The sequence below is a fragment of the Pseudopipra pipra genome, chromosome 2, assembly GCF_036250125.1.
Source record: "Pseudopipra pipra isolate bDixPip1 chromosome 2, bDixPip1.hap1, whole genome shotgun sequence".
In the NCBI taxonomy this organism is placed as follows: Eukaryota; Metazoa; Chordata; class Aves; order Passeriformes; family Pipridae; genus Pseudopipra; species Pseudopipra pipra.
In genome coordinates this window covers 7,769,856-7,785,915 of record NC_087550.1, presented here as the reverse complement: position 1 = coordinate 7,785,915, position 16,060 = coordinate 7,769,856, and the positions used below count along the sequence as shown (strand labels likewise).

Sequence of the window (16,060 nt, the reverse complement as noted above, 5' to 3'; positions counted from 1 at the left end):
AGTAATAAATGTGAGAATATAATAAATGTGAGAATATAAATCTTCAGCTTTGGGACACCTGGGAGGTGAGGAGGTAGAGGGGCTTTTATTCATTATGGTGTGTCTTGCTGATCTTAGAAAAGAGTGGTAGGGCTAATTAATTGGGTAATGAAATGCATTCATTTAATGGCCACAGAATTAAATAATAGCATGAGTGAGGAAAATGCAGAGTGAAAGAAAGCAAAGCATTTGATGCAGTTCCCACCAATACCCTTCCCCACCATTCCAGTTCCATCCCCCCTTGAAGGAAGATTGACAATAGCTCTAAATAAGGTAGGGATTTTTTAACAAGTTGAATAAATCAAGTTGGAGCTGGGATATGATCCAAGCCAGGAACAGGGCACCCAAAAGAGATTTTCAGACATAAGAGAGAATATTTTTATCTAGCTTCTCTCAGCCTGCCATATATAATCTGACCATTGACACACTGTTGTTCATGACCCACAGCTAAAAGCAAAAGACAAGGCCCAGACTTCTGATCTGAAATGGGTGATTAGAGATAGAAGTCTCTTTATCTTTTATTGTTATTATTTATTGTCCAACCATATCTGAGTTTGGCTGAAGAACAAATTTTATACGGGGTAAGATTGGTAGGAGTCCTACAAGGAGAATATTTTAGGCTGATCTCACTAGTTTAGACTCATCTGAGTTCCACAGTAAGTAAAAGCTATTATTGTTTAAATGGGACATTTGTATTAGGGGCATAATTGGCTACAAAATTACAGGCAAAGTTATTTAAATAGGAATGTGTAATGAAATCTCATTCCAGTTTCCTGTGGGCAGCTATAAATACACATATGCTGCCTTGCCTTCCCTCTTCTGGGCTGCTGGGCCCATTTTATCTGGTGGGGAGGTCACTTGCTCTGTGGGAAGTTCCCGTGCAGCTGCTTTGCAAGGGGCTTCAGAGATGTCCCAACCTGAATTCTATCTTTGCTCCTAACTGGCTTTTCTTAATATGTCACTCCTGGGAGTTCCTAGAAGCTGCTTTCCCTGGATCTGCTGTGTTGCAAACACACAGCAGAAGAGGAGCCCTCAAAACTCTTCTATTTACACTAACAGGAGCATCCAAGTAATTAAGGCTTGGGAGTAACTAATGTTTTGGGACGTCCAGCATTACTCTCAGCATCCCTCTTGCTTTTGCTTTAACTTGTTTTCATCTCCTGAGCACTAAATAGTTGTTCATTGGGAATTTTATTTAGTGACCATATTGCCCTTAAGTGTACATAAATTATTGTTGAAAGTCTTTCTGATTCATGAATAAAAAGCACCCTATTTAGGTCAATCTACAGATCTAACTCAGATATCACAGGCATGTCTAAGTGCTAAATAACTGTTAACTAATAATCATCCTTAATGGCTGATACGGGGGAGGACAAGTAGTTAAGCCTGTTCTTGTCCCCAAGGCAGAGCTCAGTGGCAGGTCAGGGACAGATCCAACATCAACTCTTACTCCTTGAGCAGACAAGGACATTATTAAGGTGTGTGTGCCACTTACCCTTCCAGCTGTCTGTATCTTCAGATCTTAATTGAGTCACTGTTAATAGAGAAAATACAAAAGTGACATGTTGATTAAGCTTTCCTGGGCTGCTGCAACACTTTATTTGGAAGAATTTCAACGAGCATCTTTCCTGGAGCTTTTGGGTGCAGTGTCCTTGGCAATTCCTTCCAGCAATTGCCATTGGGAACCTGTGTCTTGATTAGAGCAGGTGAATCTCACTTTTTCCATGAAGTGGCCTTAGCTTTCAGGGGCTTTGTTTCTATTTGTTTGGGAATTTTGTTTGTTTGTGGGGGCTTTGTGAAGTTTTGTTGGTTTGGTTTGGTTTTCTGTTTTGTTTAAAAGGACAGTCCTGTAGCACGACTTTTGAAATCATTATTATTCCCAGCTGTGTGTGTGTCCTGCCAGCTCTGTTTATAGGGCATTACTTGGCAATCAATATTCTCATAAAAAGTGCTCATCAAAGATGTGTTCAGGAGGTGAACACTCCTCTCAGGCTACAACCCTTGCATTTGAGAGGAAAGCAGCAGTTGGGCTCACTTGGATCAAGTAGCAGTGCTTCCCAAACATCCAGGCCACACACTTTCCAATCATTGCAGTAAATGTATGTCTGCTAGATGTCAGTTTGTATTTTAAGGCACTCTGTGGAGTAGCATTGTCCTGCTTTTCCATTGTTTTGCTATTGCTATGCAGGCAGACTGTTTATACCTTCTGATAACAGAAGTGCAATGGCTTGTCAGCTCTCCTGTTTCAAGGTGGAATCAAAGCCAGGAGGAATCAACAATTGAAATCTGAGCATTTTTATCCTCCCATTTACACTGATTAGTAAGAACTTGCCTTCATACTAATGCACCACCATGGACCAACTGCAAACCAAATAAATTTAGGCCTAAGAGAGGATCACCTGGGCTCAGACTACGTTTGTTTAACCCGGCAGCTGTTCTATGCCCCGTATGAAGCAATTGGGCTATTTCAATATGGTTTCAGCTCAAAGATCATAAAAATCCCACCCAATTGGCACCTCCTTCCCACAGACACAGAAATCCAATGGCTCCAGGGAGTGGAACTGAGTCCAGCCAGGTCAGCTGGGAAGCACAGCACACAGAAGTTTCTGTGGATGCTCCCACATTTTGTTATCTGTGCGTAAATAGGGCAGGAACATCTGCCCCCCGGGTTGCTACATTGCTCCTTTCTACAGATGATAACTCTAAGAAACAGAATAGAAGAAGATTAATAAAATAAGAAATAAAAGAGGCAATTTTGATGTGTAAATTCAGTGGAGCATTTCAATAAAATACTTGCCTTCTGGCTTGACTTTTAGTGGCTGAAAATTGATTGGTTGTTTAAGATGAACACAGAGCTGTTTTTATTATCTACTGCAGCTTAGAAAGTTTGGGTTCTTTCTTTCTTCCTTTTTCTTTTTTTTTTTTTTTTTTAATTTTGTTTTTTTGATGTGAGGAAATACCATACAAAATCACTCAACTGATTTTTGGAGGCTTTTGCCATGAAAGAGAATTTTGGTGAGCCAAATCACACTATTTTCCTCTGTCTTTCAAACAGCTATTCAGGTACTGCTAAAAATGTCCTAAAATAGTATTAATAGCAATTATATTACAGTGATCAAGACTGAATAAGAGTTAACCTTTGTCTGTGTTACTGTCATGATAATGAATTCCTCAGTAGTTTCCCAGCTCATAATTCCTCCCTCTCTTCACAAAATCCCAGAATACAAAACCTGCACCTAAGCACTTTTCCTTACAAATTGTGTTGTCTGCTAGTAAATTCCTTCTTAACACTTCTAAACTGCAGACTAAAGAATTTCACTTTTAAAAAATCAGCTTCTCGTTATCTCTAGTAATTTTTCTTGTCCTAGAAGCTTTGCAATCTTTAATCTCTTTCCTGAGCAGAGGTGATAAAAACACAATTTAAATACAACACGATATTTTTTGGCTCCTGAAGAAAAATATTGTTGTAATCAAGTTTTCCTGACCTGGGATGTGTTGTTCCAGATTAACTCTTACTTTTCAAAAGGCAGTGGAATATTTCAGAGTAAAGTACATTCACCTTTCAATCTCTTCCAACAGATCCTCTCCATGGGAATGATGACAGAATACTACCACTACTTTTTTACAACACTGGTAAGAAACATTAAAGATTTGGGGGTTAATTTTCCCTGTTGCAGAAAAGACAACTAAAAATTCCCCCTTTTTCTAGGAGCTCTTTGTTGCCATTATTCAAGGAAATTCCTGGAGAACGAGTTCTAACACTTCTTATTAATATCAGGACCCACAATTTTGTTTGGCCATATCTGTGGGGCTGGTTAACACTTTAATACAGTGAAAATTAATTGCAGTATTGAGATTAAGGAGGAACCATCAGTACAGGTGGATCAGAGTGAAATAAAATAACGAATCAATGGCTTTGCAATAGAGTTGAGGTCATCAATAAAATGTTTAATTTGCTTATCAAAACACAAAATCACAAATATATAAAATCACTCAGGAATTTTCAAGTAAAAGTAAACCTATAAATCCATAAATACTTATTTCAGCACATTTTTCCTATATTTTGACTTACATAGTACATATAAATATAACTCAATTTATGCTTAAGGTTCACTTGCATTGTAGACTAGAGAGACAGCAAAGAACTGATATTGCTTGAACAGTCCTAGAGGGCTGGATTATATCAGCCTATATAATCCTCTGTTTATTCTTTATTTCCTTTCCAAATAAAATTTTATGTGGAAGTGAAAAAAAGTTTTGAATCCGACAGTCAGTGTATTAGTCAGAAGAGATGCTCTGGCTGTTGGGAACTCAAAGTAGTTTTCTTTGAGGCCATTTTAGCACCAAGAAAAATGTGAAAATTTAGGATTTACTGTGGAACTTAAAATTTTATACAATAAACAATACAGGAATCTACCATAAAATAGTAACCACCACCAACAATATGTAGAAGATAGTACAGAGCATATATCAGAACAAGCACTAAGCAGTGCTGGTGGTATCTTCTCCTGTAAATGGTTTGTTTTGATGGCTGATATATCCATCAGACATCCTGGCAGCAAGTCACCAAGGCAGGAGAAAAATGGGATTCATAATTAGCAAAAGTGTATTGCTCTCGACATCTCTTGGAATTTTCCTTCCCCGAGCTGAGAAATAAGCTTGACATTGGCCAGCTAATTCCTCGTGTTGGGTTGTCAGAGCTATAAGTCAGAATTAGATGGTGCTGTGCAGGTTGGTTGAAATACGGTGTTGTTTGGGGGAGCTGATTTTTTTTCTTCCAAAAAGCAGATGTGTGGTTTGTCATCCATTTTCACACAGCTTTGGTTTAGTCATGAAGTGGTCATGAGTAGGCTTGGAGGGCAGTCAGAGGGGAAAACCACAGGGGGAAAAAAAGGCAGCACTTGGGCTTTAGATTGAAAATCAAATACAGTTTGGGCCTAGTGAACCTTTTGCTTTAAAAATGCTAAATCTGGTTTCTTGGGACACCCATACATTAGAATTAGATACAGGTTGGTCACAGAACAGTGTTGTTGTGGGGAACTGATTTTTGTCATTCCAAAAAGCAGATGTGTGGTTTGTCATCCATTTTCACACAGCTTTGGTTTAGTCAGGCTTAAAACTGAAGTGGTCATGAGTAGACTTTGAGGGTGTTCACAGGGGAAAAAGAAAAATACTTGGGCTTTAGATTGAAAATCAAACACAAACTGGGCTTAGTGGTGCTATCTTGCTTTAAAAATGCTAGATATGGTTGAATTTGGTTTTTTTAGGACCTCTTTGCACTAGACCTGGAGCCCTACAGGTACAGCGGGGTGAACATGACGGGCTTTCGGCTCCTCAACATCGACAACCCCCACGTGTCGTCCGTCGTGGAGAAATGGTCGATGGAGCGGCTGCAGGCACCCCCCAAACCTGAGACTGGGCTCCTCGATGGCATGATGACAGTAAGTGAGCCACCACAGTGTCACAGGGCATCTGTCCCAGCACATGTGGGCTGATCCCAACCCTGCAATGTCATCCCCAAGCCAGAATTCCTTTCGCTGGTTTCGACACAAGTGCATTTGCCCCCTCAGCAAATGTTGTGCTCACCTCTGTGACAAACCCCTCTAGAACTGAGTGACAATTCTCTGTCACAGTGCTGCCCAGCTGAGATCATTCATCTGATTGCTCTCAAAGGCAAAAATGGTGCTTCATTCCTCTGATTATATTCTGTGTGGAGTGAGGAAAATAACAGGAAAGAGGAACTTTCAGAGCAGGGGTAGGTTTGTAACCTGCGGGGAAAGGTATTGTGTGTGTGGGCAGGGAATAGCATTTTGAAATGGGTAAAGTGCCCTTTCTCTTAATTTCCATTTCTACAGAAATCTGGCTTTTAAGACATAATTTAAAGAGAGATAAAAGGTGTCATCACGCCAGGAAATTAGGATTTCCTCCCTAGTACTCCCCCAAGAAGTCAAGGGAAGAATAGGAACAAGTATGTAGACAACATTACTCCATTCAATTTTGCAGGGTGAAGGGTTGCCATTTTTTTGCAGTATAAGATGACATATCTCCTGTTCTGAGGGCATTTCCAAGTGATAGGAAATAGACTTTATTGCAGATGATTGCAGGGAAAAATTTCAAATATCTTAACATCCTGAAGAAAAATGCATTATGTCTGTTATCTCTAGCATTTTCAAACATTGCTGCTTGTTTGGGCAGTGACATTGTGCTCACTCTCTGCAAGGCAGGGGAGAAAGCTGTCCCTGGGAATGCCTGCTGGGAATTCACAACAAATTACCCAACTGGAACACTCAGAAAAACAAAGTTCTCACCAGACTCTTCTTCTCTCCTTTGTATCTCTGATTCTTATCCTCTGCTTTACATCTCCATAATCTCTCAGTGTCCTTGATGCTCTGAAGCAGCACGAGCACCAAGGAAAGCTTTTTCCTAGCTGGCTGTGATCATTTCAATATTCATAGCAGGTTCTGCTTATTCAGTTTGATGGAGAGCTGCAACACTGCTCTGTTTCATTTAAAAATAAGGCTGTACAAGCTGCACAGTGCAAAGAGATCAGGATTATCTGTTAATTCAGGATTTCTCCCTTGCCCTGATGTCCCCTTGTGGGGAGTCAGCAGGGCATGACCACAACAGCTCTGAGTTCACGTCTCACTTTATGCCCAAACTGCACACAGAGGCCTAGTTGTTCTAATGAGATCTTTGGGCTTCTTTGCAGTGGTTTAAGTAGGATACAAAAGTCAGAAAAACAAGGGCTTACTCTCAGCCCCTTTCACCTTACAGACAATACAGACACCAGGGTAAGGTGACTGTCCTCGGAAAACGAGGTGACCTGTTGCACCCTAAAACAGAGCAACAGTGAGGCAAGAAATGAAAGGGCAAGGGAGGTGGTACAACTTCCTAGTTGCTACATGGAAGGAAGGATAAGGAGTAAGTTGCACAAGCACAAGTTTCAAGCAGCCAATCCTGGCAGTGCTGCCAACATGGAATCACTGGAGGATGCCCCATGTTGTCAAGTAAAAGCATCAGTGGTCCCAGAGAGGAGAGCAAAGTGAGGACACTGGACAATTTTGGCCAAGAATCTCCTTCCTGAGTCTCCAGGCCTGGGACACACAGACAGACTGGATTGCAGTGATCATGTAAAATTTGGTCCTGAAAGGACGCCTGCCCAGTCTAAGGTAAAAACCTCTCTGAATTCCGCTGACGTTGATGGGAATATTTCCATTGATTTTGAGGGATTTTGGATCCAACTGAGTGTGATTGGAACAACTGTCTGTTTTAAGACATTTGACAGTGAGAACAGATGTTATTGTCTCCTCCTGCTTGACTCAGCATTCACAATGTTTTCTGATTTCCCAATTTTCTCCAATTGTGGGAGCAGTATTTTGGGCAGACCCTGACTAGCACATTGAGAGCAATTCCTCATCTGCAGTATATTAAGATTAATCCATAAATTCAGATACATTTGACTGCCAGCAAAAACCTCCAATGCTGATAAGACTGAAGCTGTTGTAATTTCCTTAGGTAAATGACACAGACAAAGAATCAAATGTATTATTTTCCCAAAGTAATTGCATGGAAAAGAAACTATAAAACTATAAAATTATTAGCTTTCTAGTTCCTATAAATGAGCCCAGTTTCTCATCTGCAGAATTAGTACTTTTTTTTTTTTAAGGCCCCTGCTTAATTATTTATCAGCTTTACAAGAAAGGTAAGCACTTCATGTGTTCAGCATCCCTGTGCTTTATGCAAAATGCAGGCGAAGGGGAGACTTTCCTAAAACTTTCCAGTGATAAAGGGTGACAGGGTGTGTGATCTCAGTTTGAGGTCATGCTTTTTAAACCAATAAATCCATTCTCAAAAGAAACAGAGATGCAAAAAGTAAATAAATCTATCTGGTAATATTTAAGTACCTAAGGGCTGTATCCATCTGCAGTGAGAATTTAGATATGTAAATCCAACTTAATCCCAAAAAAAGACACCTCAAAAGGACAGTTCACTTCTCCCTAGGACAGCACAAGGGATGTGACAGGAGAGCAACCAAAGCCAGATCTTGGTGGGGCCATTCAATATAGAAAAGCCAAGATCCTTGAGGAGAGTAGACACATAGAGACAGTAGATATCTGCCTGGTGGGATTGGTTTCCCTGGAAAACAAGGGGTAAAGGAAGCAATCCCAGGAGTGCTATGAGAAGAATGGTGATGGAGGCCTCACACACCTGGGCTGTGTGACCTGGGGCTTCTTAAAACTCCTCTCCAAGCCACAGAGTTGCCCGTGCACTCCTTTCTGTGCTGTACCCACCGACCTCTCTCTTCCTGCAGCTGCCTGATGTGGTTTCCTTCCCAAAACTCACCTGAAGATGCTGTGAAATTATTATAAACTGTTTCAGGTTTCCATGGAGAGCCCATAGTGGCCTTTCTCGTAACAGCAGTCCAGGTCAGCAGGGACAGTCAGGGCCCAGGCCCCACGATGCACACTAAGGAGTTCCTCTCTGTTCTCCCTGCAGACTGCCGCAGCTCTGATGTACGACGCCGTGTACATGGTGGCGGTGGCCTCCCAGCGTGCCTCCCAGCTGACCGTGAGCTCCCTGCAGTGCCACCGGCACAAACCCTGGCGCTTTGGACCCAGATTTATGAACCTGATCAAAGAGGCAAGTGTAGACCATCTGCTCATGGCCTGCATCGCCCTTCCTCTCTTCTTTGCCACTCTGGCTGCTCCCTGTTCCTTGTCACATGCTGTGCTCTTGTTTCTGGTGCTCAGATATGAAGTTCTTCCTCCCTTTCCTAGCTGAGAAACGTTGATTTACAGACTCCATTCTGGTGGAGACTTTATCTGGTCTTGCAAAAAAGAAGCTGCTAAACCCTGGGTGTGACAAAATCCCTAACACATCTTAATAATTCCAAGGTTTTTTGCTCAGTTTGTGTTTGTTATGGATGTTGATAATTTATAAAAGTAACAACAGCCACTCTAGAAATTGAAAGAAAAGTGAGTCTGGAGCTCTGTCCTTGCTTCACTATGTAATTCCAATTGTTTTGCACATTGTTTAATCAGTAATCAATATCCAGGAAACAGTGCAGCCAGTGTTTCTCAAGAAGGAAATTGCTTCATGAAGCACTGCACTATAAGAATCCATGACTGAGCTGGCTTGATCCAGAGATGCCCTAAAAAATACATATTTTAGTTGAAATGCCTTCACTCTTTCAAAAATTCAGGTTTTATTATGAATTTCAAATGGAAGCTTTGCTTTGGGGAAGAGTGTGGAAATGAAAATAGGAAATTACATGGTGCATCCTACATGCATTTTAACTTTTCCCCATTCCCAGTCCTTGCCAGTGCGATTCCTACCAAAGCTGCATTCATTAGCACTTGTGTGGGTGCAGCAGGACCTGTGGGCTGAGAAACAAGGTGAGTGGTGGTGGCACGTCAGGGCAAACACCTGAATCCAGAAATACAGCAGGAGCAAACCGAAAGACGAGCCATGTGGTGGCTCCAGAACATGTTGAAGAGCTGTCAGCACCTTCCCCAAACCTCTCCAAGAACAGTTTTTAGAGTTGCCACGGGCGATGTACGATGTGGTGATTCACCTACACGGGAAGCACTGGGAGTTACTGAAACTCCAGGCTGGAGGGGTTTAGGAATTTGAGAACTTTTAGGAATTTTAAGATTTCCTGGGCTGATCCCACAGCCTGGGCAGCAGGGGAGGGGGGATTCTGCCCCTCTGCCCCCTCAGGTGAGACCCCCCTGCAGAGCTGCCTCCAGCCCTGGGGAACAGCACAGGAAGGACATGGAGCTGCTGGAGAGAGTCCAGGGGAGGCACCAAGAGGATCAGAGGGATGGAGCAGCTCTGTTGGGAGGAAAGGCTGGGAGTGTTGGGATTGTTCAGCCTGGAGAAGAGAAGGCTCCAGAGTGACCTAATTGTGGCCTTCCAGGATCTGAAGGGAGCCAAGGCAAGAAAGATGGAGAGAGACTATTTCCAAGGGCCTGGAGTGACAGGACAAGGGGAAATGGCTTCAAACTGCCAGAGGGCAGGGTTAGATGGGATATTGGGAAGGAATTCCTCCCTGTGAGGGTGAGGAGGCCCTGGCACAGGTTGCCCAGAGAAGCTGGAAGTGTCCAAGGCCAGGCTGGATGGGCTTTGAGCAAGCTGGTCTAGTGGAAGGTGTCCCTGCCCATGGCAGGGGGTGGGACTGGATGATCTTTAAGGCCCCTTCCAATCCAAACCATTCCATGATTTTTGTTAGCTTCTCTCTTTGCAAGTATAAAGAAAAGACAGGAGTACTCAGTCCAGTGCTCAGGGACCTGACTTAAGAATTCAGGAGGACACTTTGAGATATTTTCCTCACTGCAGCAGAATCATTGGAACACTCGGGGGAGTCAGGGAAGCAGCCCTGGCAAAGTTTATTTTTGATGAATTACATGATTAAGTTCTGATTGCACTTCCATTATATCCTGTAACATTTACCATGTCACCAAAAACATTAAAATTGCAGTAAATCCTGTGGGAAAGCACGAAATCTCATCACTGGGTTACACAGTCACACAGTTCCTGACTGTTCAGAAAGTTCTGCTTCATTTCAGTTTGTTAATTAATGAGAATTGTGCAACTGCTGCTTTCTCTGTTTGCCTGAACACGTTCCCTAATAGGCCTCACATCCCTGATTTCCCTGACAGGCAGGTGGGATACACCTCTGATTTCAGAGCAATGATGCTTTTCACTGTCTTTGCATGCAGCAGGCAGCTGCTTTAGGACTCCTATTAAAAGCTTGGAAATTTTAACACACAATTCAGAAGGCCTGGGATGGACTGTTCCTAGCTCATCCCTCCCTTTGTTTCTCAAGGAAGACTTTTGTTTCTGATCAGGAAAGAAACATCACCTGTCTGTCCAGACATGGTGAACACACAGACCCCATCATGGCCTTGAAGTTCAGAAATACAATTACACTCACCGCGCTCAAACCCAAAACTTCCGTTTTTGTTTAGAAGAAATAAAATCAATAAAATAAACATCAGAAATTCAGTTTAGAATTCAAACGGTATTTGAAGCATGTACCTCAGAATTAAGGGCCTGAAAACCCCCTTCAACATTTAACTCTTCTGACAAACATACCCTGGCTCCTGCTTATAATTTAAATCATATTTGGGTCATTTGATGGTCTAAGCGGACTGAAGTGAGACAAAGGCCATATACCCTTCTCTGTACCTTCAAATTTAAACATACACCTATGCAGCTTGTAACACCTCTTCCTTCCTGCTTTTTCAGTGTGGAGGCAGGAGCACCAATTCCTGCTTTCAAAAGTGAGATGCGTTTCACCACAGAAATTATTTATTTTTTTTTTCCTCAAGGAGGCTCCTGATGCCATTTCCCAAAATAACACGTTGGTTTTTTATTCCAGATCATATCAGGTTAGCAGAGAAGCCGAGCGTGTGATGTATAATCGATAAGTGGGAGCCTTTCACAGCAGCAAATTGCCCTCTGTGGAGGGATTGATCTCTAAAGATCATATTTTAAAAAATGCTCCATCTCTCTGAATAAGAGGTGGGGGTCACGTCAGAGTAATGAAAAGACAGAGTGGAAAAGAGATATTATGGAATGAAATGCATTCATATGTATCCCCTCCTGCTATCTTAATGATTTCAGTGTAATAAATAAATAAGGAATAAGCCTGCAAGTGCTTAGCTGTTTACAGCAGAGATTTTTGTGTATTCCCGAATTATTAAACAGCAAGTTTGTTGCATTTATGCTTTTCCATTCTTATTTTACTTAAGTATGTTCTGAACTCCTGCTGTATTTCCACAGAATTCCAGATGCACCAGATTTATCTGAGACGTGGTAATAACAGCCCAGCATCCGAGATTAAACTCTGCAGATTCAGGGCTGGAATTTAGATTTAAAAGGATGGAGAGACACCAGTCTGGAAGCCTCATGATTTTTGATGCAGCTTTCCTTATGTCCTCTGTCTCAAACAAATTAAATGAAGCAAAGAACGATGTGCAGTAGAAAAGCCTGTAATTTAAAATTATATGGCTGACACATGTGAAGGAACAACACCATCATTTATTGTCAGCTTTCCTTGTATCTTTGAGAAACTTAATCTAATGTGGGAGCCCCCAAAAATAGATTATCGAAATTGTCTGCAGTTGGAAACCCATCAAACACTTTCTTTTATAGATAAGCCCTAGCTCTGGGGACAAAGTGGGGGCTGGATGAGAGACAGGTGGATCTTTAAAGGAAAACGAGCTGGGTGGGAAGATTACAAGATACAGAAAATTATAACAGGTGGAGAAAGTTAATTCTTCTTGTTGATCCTGCTGCCCTGAAGAAGCATTCCCCAGCATAGGGAATTATCCTGGCAGTACAGAGTGATGGACAGAGTCCACCTCCTGCTGCCAGTGTTTCAAACAATTAATTAATTCACTGATTTACAAAATGCTGCCTGGACCAAAATGGATCATATGCAACTCATGCGCTGTACTTCAAACATGAATGCAGGACTCACGTGTACCTCACACTACGAAGCTTTTATTAGGTCTCTGTGACTGGGTGGACTTTTCCTGGAAGTTGGGTTTCAAAGCCATCCTTGTCATGCCATCAATACCTGAGAGCACAGGCAGTGGCAGTGCTCCTGTTAGGAATGATGCACCTTGTTTGCTTAGTTGAGAATGTGTGTCTTCTTCCTTGGGGAATGCAAAATGGGTAGGGATTAGTGAAACAATTCAGCAAAGTCCAGGACAGTGAAAGTCCATCACTGATGGGGGACATTGGACCTCAAGATGCCCAAGAGACGAAGCAAGGATGACAAAAGCTCATCTCTTCCTGGAAAAATCTGGATTTCTGGGCGCTGAGTAGCAGAGGCAGATTCTGTCACACAAGATTGAAGTGTTGAGAAAGCTTTGGTGGTTTGGGATGAGCAAATACCCTCCTTCAGGAAGGACCTTCTGGGTGCTCCTGCTCAGCACCGATTGCCAGCTGCTGCCCATTTTTCCTGGAGAACGGAAAACATTCCAAGCTGGGGCAAAGAGGATCACTCAAGTGAGGCTGGTGGGTTTATGTTGTCACATTCCAAGGTTCAGACCCACGGCTTGGACAGAGCAGACTCCTCTTTTAATTTCTTAATGAATTCTTATGCAGTGCAAAACCCCCCTGTCTTTGGGCACAAATAATACATATTTTATGCTCTCTTTCTCTTTATTCAGTCTGTCTTTTTTTATATACAGTACTAGACATATGTAAATCTATATATTTAACCTGTGGCAAACTTGTAAAATACAAAACATATTGGAGTTGAAGAAAGTGGTTTTGTTTAGCAAAGCAACAAAGCCACATATGCTTAAAAAGATATTTGGAAGTGATTCAATGCTGTGCTTAATTTAACATTCAATACTTGTTGTGGCTTCAGAGTAGTTCCTGCTGATTGTTACAGGGCAGAGCGTTTTTGTGTTCCCACAGGCACGGTGGGATGGCCTGACTGGGAGAATAACCTTCAACAAAAGTGATGGCTTAAGGAAGGATTTTGATCTGGACATTATCAGCCTCAAGGAGGAAGGAACAGAAAAGGTAAACACATGTCTTGTAAAAAAAAAAAAAATGACAAAAAGCTGATTTGACAAGGCCATTCTCCTCAGCTTGAATCTCCTGTGCTTGGGGTAAAAACCCCACTATTCTCAAGATTATTTGAGTTAAAGTTAAAACAGAGCTACTAAGATTCGTTTGCTATTTTGCAATGCATTCTGAGGTGTGGGATAGGAATTTGGGACTGGCAACACTTATCTGATGGAGATAATAATAATTTTAAGTGCAAGTTATCTTCGGTTCTTGCTGCTGCAACTCGGGGTGTTCAATTCATACACAGAGATAGAGAAACGTATATGGATATATAGAGATAAATGTGACACAGGGCAGAGAGGAAAGAAGGTACTCGAGTAACAACCTCAACAAGAGTTGAGATGTTGAAGGTTCTCCAGGTTTTTGAGGTTAGATCAGTTCTTTTGCCCTTCCCCTGCAGATGTGGGCTCTCAATGGGCTCCACAGTGCTCCCTCCACTGCTGTGGGTGTCCAAAAACCCCTCACACAGGTGATACCAGCAGCTCCTGGAGCTGCAGACAGAGCTCTGTGTACACTGGCTTGATTCTGAGTGATAATTCCTGATGGGTTAATTAAGACTTTAACTGTAATTGCTCCCACACAGCTCTCCAGACAGGCTCTCTTTTCATTTTTAATGAAGCACTCTGTTTATTTCTCTCTATACCAAGGCTGCTGGCGAGGGTTCTAAGCATTTATATAAAGTGTGGAAGAAGGTTTGTACACAGACAGGTGATGCAAGAAACCTTTGGGCTGCGTCTGCAGACTCAGCCTTTGGGTTTTGGTAGTGATTCTCATATTGCAGTTTAGAGACAACAGTCTGAAAGCAGGAATTTTTCTGATAGGATGAGCTTATTTCATCTTAAAACACTGTGATTCCAAAGAGTAAAAAAAAATCTTGGCAGGGTTCATCTTTTTCACCAAAACTGAGGGGTGTTAATTATTATTTCATTTATTGAGGGCTCTGCTTTTCCCTTCTTTGAGTAGAGGCTGCAGTAAAATCAGTCCTTAGCTGCTGTCCTTCCTGATTCACCTAAGATTCACCATGAGGGGTAAATTTAGACTATTTTGGATGTGTTTTGGCATCAGCTGCAAGGACTGTTTTAATGTGCAGGGCTGGGGATGTTTTGCCTCACACAAAATGCTCAGGGCTGGCAATGTTTGAGCATTATTGCCTCAAAATTTTGATGAGTGTGTTATTAGCTCCTTACAGAAAATAATACAGATGATTAAGTGGGTGCTGTCATTCACTAACATATGGAAATTGGAACTAGGCTTGTTTATAAAAGATGGAAATTACCCCATCCCTCTTTTAGCATGAGGTGCTTAAAGTGGGAGTCAGAGACCAGCTCCACACATGGCTCCCTGCTGGAGTTACAACCTGGGCTTGCTGTTCTCTAAGGCGAAGATAAAAACTACATCCACCAAGTTTAAAGTGTTCTGCAGTCATGGGACAGGAATCTTTTGTAATGCTTAGAATTGTATTTTGTACAGAGTTCCCACAGATCTCATTATTCCCCTCCCCTCCCTCACACATGGGTAAAAAAAGGGTTTGGTTTTGTGTTGTTTTTGTGAGGGATTTTAATACCCCAGAGGAGACCATCCTACAGAGCTCTTTTTGTGTTCTTATAAAGCACATACATCCTTAATAACCCTGTTTCAATCTCCAGTGGATCAGGCTAAGGCACAAAGGCCCCTCTTTCCCTCGTTACTGGTGAATAGATCATCCTACCTGACATGCAGAACCAATCTCCCTTCTGACTGTAGGCACTTTGTGTTATGCTGAATTGATTTAAACCAAATTACAGTTGGTTCAGAGCACAGGCTTGCTGAGAAGGGCATATGACACCTCTCCAACTTGTCACTAAACTGCAATAAATCCCCTGGATTCCCCACAGTGATGTACAACCTTGACCTCGTTCTTCCAGCGCCCCTCCGACCTCCCCCATCCCTCTAACCAAGGCTGACTTGCGGTGTCCTTCCTTTCTCCGGATGTGGAGTGGTCTCCTGGTGTATTTTGGATGCACTGTGACTGTGCTGCTCAGTGTTCCTCATGGTTGTTCTCCTCCTCCCTGCTGCCAGCCAACAAAAGCCTCTCAAGTCAGCAACAACGGGCAGAATGGCTCCTCCACCCTGGTGCAAATCCAAGGATAACACTGCTTATTTACTGTATTCCTGGCACAGGCCATCAGAATATGCAACGTTTTATTTCCTGTGTACTTTCCAGATCAGTTTCCCAACCTGATCTAGTTTTGGAAACAAAGGGAATGACTGACAAATGCTTGATATAAACCTTTTTTTAAGTGGCATGGCTGTCCTCACAAAGCAGAATTTGGGAAAAAAGGTTTGTGAAAGGCACCCAGGGACGCAAACCCAAAGTTTGTCTGAAATGGTGAGTTATTACCCCAAATCCACACTCAGCAGGCACAAACTGCCTGAGCCAGCTCCTTGC

The 16,060-nt window shown here is 42.2% G+C and overlaps 1 protein-coding gene across 3 annotated transcripts in view; it reads left to right on the top strand.

Moving 5' to 3' along the window:
- Positions 1-16,060, top strand: part of GRIK1 (glutamate ionotropic receptor kainate type subunit 1) — a 120,806-nt gene that overhangs the window by 75,137 nt on the left and 29,609 nt on the right. For all 3 annotated transcript variants that reach the window (XR_010427968.1, XM_064643894.1, XM_064643895.1), the window contains exons 5-8: positions 3,619-3,672; positions 5,307-5,480; positions 8,536-8,679; positions 13,477-13,584. Coding sequence is in view for 2 of the 3 variants with exons in the window: in XM_064643894.1 (XP_064499964.1) it covers positions 3,619-3,672; positions 5,307-5,480; positions 8,536-8,679; positions 13,477-13,584 (480 nt within the window). In the remaining variant the exon portion in view is untranslated. The remainder of the gene's footprint in view (positions 1-3,618; positions 3,673-5,306; positions 5,481-8,535; positions 8,680-13,476; positions 13,585-16,060) is intronic.